Here is a 9,805-nt window from a genome sequence, read left to right on the forward strand (position 1 = left end):
GAGGTTGCAAAAAAAAACTGACATCCTTTACATTTTAAATACCCAAGCTAAAAACTCCGGATCTGCCAGCGCCACTGCCACTGATCTCAACCTCTCAGCGCGCGCGTGGGGTAGCGCTAGGCCGGTAGCTAGTGCACGCTGCGTGGGACGGGCGACGACGACCCATACCTTATCGTCTGTTCCCTTTGCCGATCTCTGCCGGCTGGGGGTCCAATTTTTTATTTTTTAGTTTTTTTTGAATTTTTTTCATAAATGCGCTCTTGGAGATAAGATTTAAAAATATGTATCCTTAGCTCGGCGCCATCGTTGTTGGCGCCGAGCTTACACGTCTTGGCACCAGCGTTGATGGCGCCGAGCTCTTGGGCTCGAAGCAGACGTGGCGGTGATTTGGCAGGCACCTAGCGCCGAGCTCGACGCCAGGGTTATGGGCGCCAAGCCTGTCTTACGTATGGGCCACAATCATTTCTCTCTTCCTCTCCCTCCCTCTCTCTCTCTCTCTCGCACATGCCTCGCCTCGCCCGAGCAGCGCACGGCCACCGCCGCCTACACCCTCTCCCGCTCCCGGCAGCTGTCGCCCGCGCCGTGCCCGCCGTGCCGTGGCCGCACCGCGCCCGACCTCATCCGCCGTGCCGCCCGCCATCGCCGGCCTCAGCCGCGCCCGCCGTGCCGTCCTCAGTCGCGCCCCCGCCGGCCCCGGCACCTGCAACGCCCGGTCGTGCCACCGTCGGCCCCGCTCGTCGGCCTGACCCACGCCCGGTGTCCGCTGCGACTCCGTCGTCGGACCGGTAAAAATTGTGAATTTGCTATGTGCGTACTTAGTTAGCTTTGATTGTAGTGTAGTAGTTTTGGTATTTGTTATTTACTAGTTAATGTGATGACTCAGGTAGTTGATTTAGTTAGTGATCTAGTGAGATAGATATGTAGATAGATAGAAACATAGATACATAGGTACATAGATATAATTAGATAGCTACTTAGGTAGGTAGTTATATATTTAGTTAACTAAATAGGATCTAGCTATTTAGTGAGTACACTGTATCTATGTATGTAGTTATTATCTTATTTACTTAGTTTGTAGTTAGAAAGTACTTGTTAGGTACTATCTATCGTCTAATTTGGACTAAAGGATATGTGTTTCGTTACGTGTTTGAAATAGATGGACAACCTAGTGACCATTTATCATGGAGGCACCGTTGAAAGCAATCGCTATGGATATGTTGAGTTTGTTGACATGCAAAGCGTGCCTGTGCTATTCAATGAGAAGCCATCATTTAGTGAGATGGTTGCAAGGGCTCGGGAGGAGCTGTATTGCCTTGGCAATGATGATGATGTCACTGCAGTTGACGGTGTACTGCACCTAGGTTCTCCTCCCAACATCCTTAGGCGAATGATCCTAATTGGATGTGTGGATCAGTGGGAGAACTATGTGAGATCAACAATGAAGAGCCAGCTGTAATGTTTGGATGTGGTTGTGCATCGGGTGTTAGTTGATCACATCCCTCATAGGGTTTCCCCACCAATGGGTCAACAGGCACACTTTGAACCTCCGGTCCTGGAATCTGATATGGATGTGGAGGCCGCACCTACTGTTTCCGATACTCAATCTGCCCCCAATGAGCTAGTTAGAGATGCTTGTCATACTCATGATGTTGTGGCAGATACTCCTCATGAGATCCCTTTGACATAGAATCATCCGAGTGTCTTATCCGCATGGTTATTGGGAGCTTATCCCCTTCCTTACATCCATTTCTTTCATTATTTTCTCATTTTTCTACTTATATTGCAGTAGACATTCCTGACAATGTGGATGTGTCCCCTGTTGCTACGCAAGTGCTCTATGGAGATGGATTCCATGGCTCCAATAGTGTTGAAATTATGAATAATTCGGAGCCATATGAGGTGGCAAGGGCTCTTGATTCTGATAATGATCGCCCTGTTGGAGAGTTGACAGAGAGTGATGTTGAGATGCTGAGGCGTATCTTTCCCGACCGCCGTGATCCAAGAGTTCACGAGTTCAGTGATCTTGCTCATTCTGATCAGGCATGTGCAGAAGGATGTGATGATGAGCTCCTAGAAGCTCTTGAGGCTGGCCCTAACATGGTAATTGAGAATAGGAGGGTGTTTAAGGACTTCCCTACATTGAAGAGGTGGTTGGAGGCGTTTGCAGTGATACGAAAGAGATCTTACAAGGTCTTGCATTCATATACGGAGCGCTGTTACACAGTTGTGTGTGACAAGGAACGCTGCCCATGGAGAGTTTGTGCAAGGAAACAAAATGTCACCGAAAAGTGGAAGATCACAAAAGTTGTCAGGCCACACAATTGTGCTGACCATGTGCTGACACTGAGGCATTGGCAGTTAACATCTACCCTCATTGCCAAGCGATTGATGGGAATATTGTAGGGAGAACCCAACATGAAGATTAGGACATGTGCTGACACTAAGGCATCAGCAGTTGACATCTACCCTCATTGCCAAGCGATTGATGGGAATATTGCAGGGAGAACCCAACATGAAGGTTAGGACAATTATTAGGACCGTTGAGGCGTTGTATGGAGGTTATGTGATAACTTATGATAAAGCTTGGAGGGCTAAGCAGCGAGCGTGGAAAATGATATATGGGGACTGGGAGGATGGGTATGAGCAGCTGCCAATACTTTTCAATGCAATCAAAGCGGTGAATCCAGGCATGCATTATGAGTACATCCCAAAACCAAATGCATGAAAGGATGGGAGGCAGATATTCTTCCGTGCTTTCTGGTGCTTCCCTTAGTGTGTCGAGGCCTTTAGGCACTGTCATCCTGTCTTCTCCATTGATGGTACGTTCTTGATTGGCAAATACCAGGGCACACTTCTTATAGCCATATCCTATGATGCGAACAACAAGTTGGTTCCTTTGGCATTTGCTTTGGTTGGGAAGGAGAACAATGATAGTTGGAGATAGTTCTTGAGGCTAGTTCGGATACATGTGGTTGGGCCTGGCAGAGAGGTTGGCATCATATCTGATAGGCACTAGGGCATACTTAATGCCGTGCGAGAGCAGATAGAGGGGTTTGCACCTTTGCACCATCGTTGGTGTGCTCGGCACCTTGCTAAGGATCTACTCCAGAAGGATTGTGTGAAGGATAACTTTGATCTGTTCTAGGAGACTGCTCAATAGCTTGAGGACAAGTACTTTTAGAAAAAGTTGGAGCAAGTCAGAACCGCATCAAATGCAGAAGGTAGACATTGGCTCATAGGTTTGATGAGGGATTTAGAGAAATGGACAAGAGCTCACAACGCCGGTGGATGGAGGTATGAGTTTCAGTGTAGCAACATGATGGAGTCATTCAATAAGTTGTTATTGGGGATACATGGTATGCCCGTGAATGCAATCGTTCAATTCACCTTCTACAAGCTTGTTGCTTGGTTCAACGATAGACACGCCCATGCATTGAAGTTGCGGAGTGATGGAGACATATGGGCTCCAAAACTAAAGGCACACCTAGAGAAGGTGTCGGTGTAGAAAGTGACCAACACATAAATATTTGTAGTTTTGTTGTACGTTGTGATTGGATGTGGCCTAGCACTCAATGACATAGGGTTTATACTGGTTCAGGCAACATGCCCTACGTCCAGTTTGAGTTGGTCGGTGACTTTATTCCTGAGCCTAAGTGCTCGAAGTTTGCTGCGGGGTTACAAACAAAAGGGAGAAAGATGGGGGGTGCAAGAGGTCCGATCGGACTCCAATCTGAAGGGCCAAGAGTGACGGGAGCTCCGCTTTGTGCTAAGTGTTCGAACATGCGCTCTATGTAGCTTTAGAGTGTCTAAAGCTATAGAGGGTGAATCAATGTAAGTGAACTGAGAGATCCATCTGTTGGGAGAGAGCGCATCCCCTTTTATAGATGAAGGGGACGGCCTTACAAGCGAGAGAGAGAGAGAGTACTCATGCTACTAAGTCTTGTTGCCCATGGCGTCGGGTACAAGATGATGGTAGGCGCCCATAACATTGTTGTTGTCAGATGCATGTGGGAGGGTTTACCGTATTCACCATGTATGGTAGATGACGGGGCCCATAACACTATTGATGTTCAGAGGCATGTGGGGGAGCCTTACCATGTTTGTCTAGTATGGGAGTTGATGGCGCCCACAACATTGTAGGGAAAATATTGGCGCCCACAACACTGCTTGGGTTCTGACATGCCAGGAAGGTTGTAGGGTACCCTTCTGACATGCCCTGTTGGTACTGTCCTACAGGTGTACAGTGTACGGTCCTCGGTATTGCGGTTGACTTGAGTGCCCTGCCTTACTTTCTTCATCTGTTTCCTGGTCTTTACCGAGCGGGCGTCCCGGTCGGTTGGTCCCAGTCGGCTCTGATTGCGCCAGTCGGAGAGGAGCTGTAAGCAGGGGTTCGGTGCATCCCCGGTCAGTGACGCAGGTTGGAGTCGAAAGTGGTGTTTGGCCAGGCTTTCTAGTTGGAGAGGTCGTCCGGAGGTGGGCCAGAGTCAGCGAGCATTGTTTCTCCTTAGCGAGGCCTTCTGGTCAAAGAGGCGGGTCAGAGTCGAAAGCGTGCGCCGTTCCTCCTCGGCCTGGCCTTCCAGTCGGAGATTGGATCGCCCTTTTGGCCTGTCGTTTAGGTATTTGGGCTGGCCTAGGAGCTGCGTGTCATTCACAATGTTGTTTGCTAGGCTAGTCCTTTGTTTGGGAAGCTAGTCCATGAGGGACCCTAGGTTTATAAACCCAACAGGAGCCCCCGAGCCCCCGGGCGATTCGGGTAGAATCATCTAGGGGATTTTTGTTTTGACGGAGGGTGCACGTGAGCGCAACCATGAGTGTAGCCCCTAAGCCCCCCTGGGCAATTCAGGTAGAATCGTCTAGGGTTTTTTCATGTTACCAGTGAGGAAAGTTTCATTTTGTCAGTGGGTGCACGTGAGCGCATCCGCGGGTGTAGCCCCCGAGCCCCCAGGTAATTCGAGTGGAATCGCCTAGGGGTTTTGTTAGTGGGCGTGAGTGTGTGCACTATAGAGGGTGTAGTCTCTTCTTTCTCAGTTTCTGACCTATCATTTCTGGAAGCGTGGTCCTAGGCGTTTGGTCACGGTCGAGGGATTGGTCGAGATAGAGTCGCGGATCTGAACATCGGGCGCGATGAGGGATCGGGCGAGTCGGAGTCCTAGTTCTAGGTGTCGAGCGCCATGAGGGATCGAGCAAGTTTGAGTCATGGATCTAGGCGCTGGTCGGGCCAAGGGATCAGACAAGACGGACTCATGGATCTAGGCATCGGGCGCACTGGGGGATCAAGCAAGTCGGAGTCATGGATCTAGGTGTCGGGCGTGCCGAGGGATCGGACGAGATAGACTCGGGGATCTAGGCATCGGGCACGCTAGGGGATCAAGCGAGTCAGAGTCACAGATCCAAGCATTGGGTGCACCGTGGGATCAGGTGAGTCAGAGTCATAGACCTAGGCGTAGCCAAGGTGTTTGGGTGTCTTGAGCCTCTGAGCCCCATTGGGCTTGGTAGGGGTCGATTGAGTTTTGTGCATTACCCCATCCATGTTTTCTCGCAACCGAAGGGGCTGAGCTAATGTCGCTTACCTCAATGGATTGAGTGATGCGCTCGGTGAGCTCGCTAATGAGTACGTTCGAGTGAAGTCTGGGTCCGTCGTTCGTGATGGGGTCGGTATAGCCCTCATGTGGCACTCCACTGCTCCTTAACCTGCAACCCGATAGATGCCTAGGTCGTTCTAGAGACTGGCCCAGGTGGCCCGCTGACCTCCCCTCGATGGAGATTCTATGTGTTTGGTGAGAGGTTAGGATCGAACAAGAAGGTTGAGATGACCCTGTCTACTTCGGGGCAGACTGGGCGAGGGCCTCTCGGGGCTCATCCGTGTTTCCTCCCCTAGCTCTATTTGACGTGAGGTGGCCTTGAGCCCTTTGTGGGCTGGCCTTTGGACCCTGGTCGATCATTGCTCATGTTGAATGAGGCAACTGCCACTTCATGACGCAACACAGAGCTTTGTGATGCATTTAACTGCATATGCGATGCTTTTGGATGTATGGAATGAATGAATGCGTGCATGGATGAATGAATGTTCATATAAATAAATAGTGGGGGTTTGGTAATTTTACCTTGATGACTCGAGTGACGGGGTTTGAGGATCTCCTATCGGATATGTCCGACCAGGATCCATGCTCATTGTTCGTGATGGAGTCGGCATGGCCCACATGGGCCATCCCTCTACTCCTTACCAATCTCTCGGCGTTCGCCTAAGCCATCCGATCGACTCAGAAAGCACATTGGTCTCTCTTGGCAGAGATCCCATTGTTTGGGCCTTTCCAAGTCTCGCCTGGGAAGGCGGAGGGCCGCCTGCATGTAGTGGCGCCTTTTTTCTTGCGCCTGATGTGCGGTAGTAGTGGGCCATACCTAGGCCACGTCCTGTCTGACCAGGCATCATTTTGTTGGGCTGGGTGTGTCCCATCGATCAAGGCATGTCCCATTGTATCCCATCCGCATTGAATGGGGGAAGGGAGAGGGTTTTCCGCCCTTGTCGTTTCACCTTTCCCCAATCGCTACGCCTTTCCCAACTGCTGTGCCTCTTTTTAAGTAGGGGATGGGAGAGGGCTTCCGCTCTGTTCCTTCGCCTATTCCTCATCTGCCACCTCTTCTTCTTCCTCCTTCTTGCCAAGAGCATTTGAGTGCCGTGGCGGTGCCTAGGAGAGAAAATGGGAGAGCGAGGGAGAGGAGAAAATTCACAGATCATTCACGAACCTAGAGCGCAATGTCGAGCTAGAGGTCATCTGTCGTGAGGGAGTCAGTGCTAGCTGCCTTCACTAAGAAGGGGTTTCTGCCACCGAAGGAGGTGGCGCACTAGAGGGCTCTAGTGAGGGAGGATTTCCCACAACCTTAGGCCGGTGAGGTCGTTTCCTTCCTCGCCTTTCATGAGCATGGGTTAGGATACCCTATGCACTAGTTCCTGCACGGGCTCCTCAATGAGTGGGGCCTAGAGCTACAGCACCTCAATCTGACTGGGGTGCTGTATATCGCCGGCATCGTCACTGTGTGCGAGGCCTTCCTTGGGATGGAGCCATACATGGACTTCATCCGATAGATGTTCTCTAGGTGAGCTTTGTCAGAGGGGAAGCCGCTCATGATAGCGCCGGTGGGGGGTTTCGCGTTGCAGAAGAAACTAAGCATGTCGGGCTCGTACCCCATGTACACCCCTTGCGATTCCAATTGGGGGTGACATGGGGAATGGTTCTACATTAGGAACTCGACGAAGGCGCCATTCCTATCTTTCACCGGCAGGAGGCCGGAGAGGTAGGAGAGCTGGTCATGGGGCCCCACGAGCTGGTAGAAGAAGGTGGAGATTATCGAGGTGGAGCTCTAGAAGCTCGTGCGGCATGGCCTTGATGGGGTGCAGGTGTTCCACACCCTCTTCCACTGTTGTGTCGCTACGCTGGTGGAGAGGACGCGGCCGATGTGGAAGTACAATGGCCCGACGAACCCCAACCGTGCATCGCCGAAGGAGCTACCGAATGATGAGGTCTAGAGTCACCTTGATCGGGTGCTGCAACTGAGGCCTAAAGAGACCCATGATGGAAAGCTCATACCTCTCAATGCCGCAATGATGTCCAAACTTATATGCTCCCCTCTCTTTACTCTATGTTCTTTTCCCCTTTGCTCTCCTATTTTCTGATTTTGAGTCACCTGTTTCATAGGGACTCGGAGTTTACAAGTCCCGGTCACACCTTTCGAAGGGGCCAGAGTGCGTGGCCCGGTAGGCCACCTAGAAGGAGGCGGCGGTTGAGAGGAAGAAGAAGAAAGACAAGGAGCTTCGGCAGAAGCATGAGAAGGAGATGGAGATAGCCCAGCGTGTGCGGGCCAAGGAAAATAGTAGCGATGTTGAGTCAGAGCTCGAGGTGGAGGACCCCACAGAGGTGGGTGATGACATGATTTTCTCCGAGGAGGGCCGGGAGGTGCTGACGAAGCACGCCACGAGCTCAGACGCCGTTGGTGAATGAGAGGCGAAGCGAACGTGGTCACGGCGCCCTTCAGAGGCATCGCCAGCCTCACCCCCACCTGCTATGGGCACGGCAAGATAGGCCAAGCAGTCGAAAGAGCCAGCTCGCACCTGTGCGTCATCGGGGCCTGCGCCAGCATGTGACCCACAATGGGAGGATGCCTCACCAGCTACTCCAGTCAGCGTGCCCTGAGCTGAAGGTTGTGGTGATTCATGGGCTACGCAGGAGCTGGTTGGGTCGACTCCCCCCCCCCCCCCGGTTGAAGCGAGGGGCGTGGGTCGCGGCCTCAGAGCAGTCCTCACCCGGCAGGCTCATTGATGTTGGATCGGGGCTTCAAAACCCTATCGCTTCCGTCCTGGTATGCCTTCTTTGTTTCTTTTCGATCTCATTGTTGAGTTTTTTGGAGTGTGACTGACCTATACTTTTTTAACAGTGGCCAGATGATGATGGGGCTGAGCATCGCCCCAACTCCCATGCGGGAGGATTGGAGGCCCACCTTGCAGCACGCCGTGTCGAGTGGCGGGGAGAGCAGGGTGGCGGCAGTGGGTCCTTCCCTTCTGGGGGCAGCGCCCCTTGGGTTGGTCGCCAGTACGATGATAGCAACAGCGATGGTGTTGGTGGTGATCCCGGTGGTGATGGCAGAGGCCATGTCGGAGGTATCCCTTGCGGCCCCTCCTTTACCGGGTGAGGTGGAAGAGGAGAGGGAGAATGGGCTCCCTGCCTCACCAGGCGGAGGGCCACATGGCTCACCCTCATGGTTGGAGCTGGAGGTGCCGAGGAGAGATGTAGCCGGGCCAGAGCCAGAATGCCTGCCGGTGGCCCATGAAATCGAGGTGGTGGAGATCCCCTCCGACGGTGAAGTAGGTGACGAGGTGGAGCTACCGGTGCCATTGTAGGAGCTGGCAGTGGTCCGATCATCGACTGGGCCCTCCAGTGGGTTTGGGGTGAGCCATAATCTAGTGTGGCCCTGGCCTGGTGACCCTAGGAAGGCTTGATTCATCCTCGGTGATAATGAGGATGTGGCGCTCTAGCATTTCCTAGGGGAGATCGAAGTGTCGATGGAGTCCGATCTCGCCCAAACCAGGGCGAGGCTTGAGGAGGCCTTGGAGCGGGTCAAGTCTATCCACTGGGCGGTTATGGTTGACCTGCCCCATGCTACAGAGGTAAGTTCTCTATGATTTGTTCTTGATTCCTTGGTTCCTTGCTGGTTGCTTCAGCGTGTTAGCTCCTTGCTTTGTAGGGCTTGGAGGGGATGTTGTGCCACAAGTCTCATTTCCTTCGGGAGGAGCACGCCTGAATGGCCAAGCTCAAGCACGAGCAAGAGTTCACTCACCGTGTGTCCCAAGACCATGCGGCAGAGGTGACCGAGGCACGGATGGTGGGGTAGCTCGCGGTGGAGCGGGCGACCGTCGCCGAGCGAGGGCTTGAGGCAGCGAAGGTCCGTCGAGCAGAGACTGAGGCAACGCTGTAGAAGTCCCTGTCGGACATAGAGGTGGTGCTCCCAAGTGCACTGGAGACCCTAGAGATGGAGCGGAGGGCCCTAGAGTCAGAGCGAAAGGCCCGGTTGGAGGCTGACCAGGAAGTGCTCGCGCTTCGGGACTGGGTGATGGGGATGGAGGAGGCGAACGCCCAACTACATGAGCAGGTGACTCGGCAGGAGGAGGGACTCTCCATCCTCGAGAACACCCACCTCAATATGTACCTTTTCTGCTTTTGACATGTTGGCTTCTTTCTTTAGCTTGCTTCTGAGCTTGTCGCCCTTCTTCCAGAGCTAGGTGGAAAGGTGGAGTCATTGGAGTGGGACTTGG

The 9,805-nt window shown here is 52.7% G+C and overlaps 1 protein-coding gene across 1 annotated transcript; it reads left to right on the plus strand.

Annotated features, from left to right (window-relative positions):
• The first annotated feature begins 504 nt into the window (after window positions 1-504).
• LOC136544293 (uncharacterized) lies at window positions 505-8,893 on the plus strand. The gene is made up of 2 exons (XM_066536511.1): window positions 505-785; window positions 8,431-8,893. Exons 1-2 carry the CDS (start codon window positions 505-507, stop codon window positions 8,891-8,893), a joined length of 744 nt encoding a protein of 247 aa, XP_066392608.1.
• The last annotated feature ends 912 nt before the right edge of the window (window positions 8,894-9,805 follow it).

Source organism: Miscanthus floridulus, chromosome 3 (genome assembly GCF_019320115.1).
Source record: "Miscanthus floridulus cultivar M001 chromosome 3, ASM1932011v1, whole genome shotgun sequence".
Lineage (NCBI taxonomy): Eukaryota > Viridiplantae > Streptophyta > Magnoliopsida > Poales > Poaceae > Miscanthus > Miscanthus floridulus.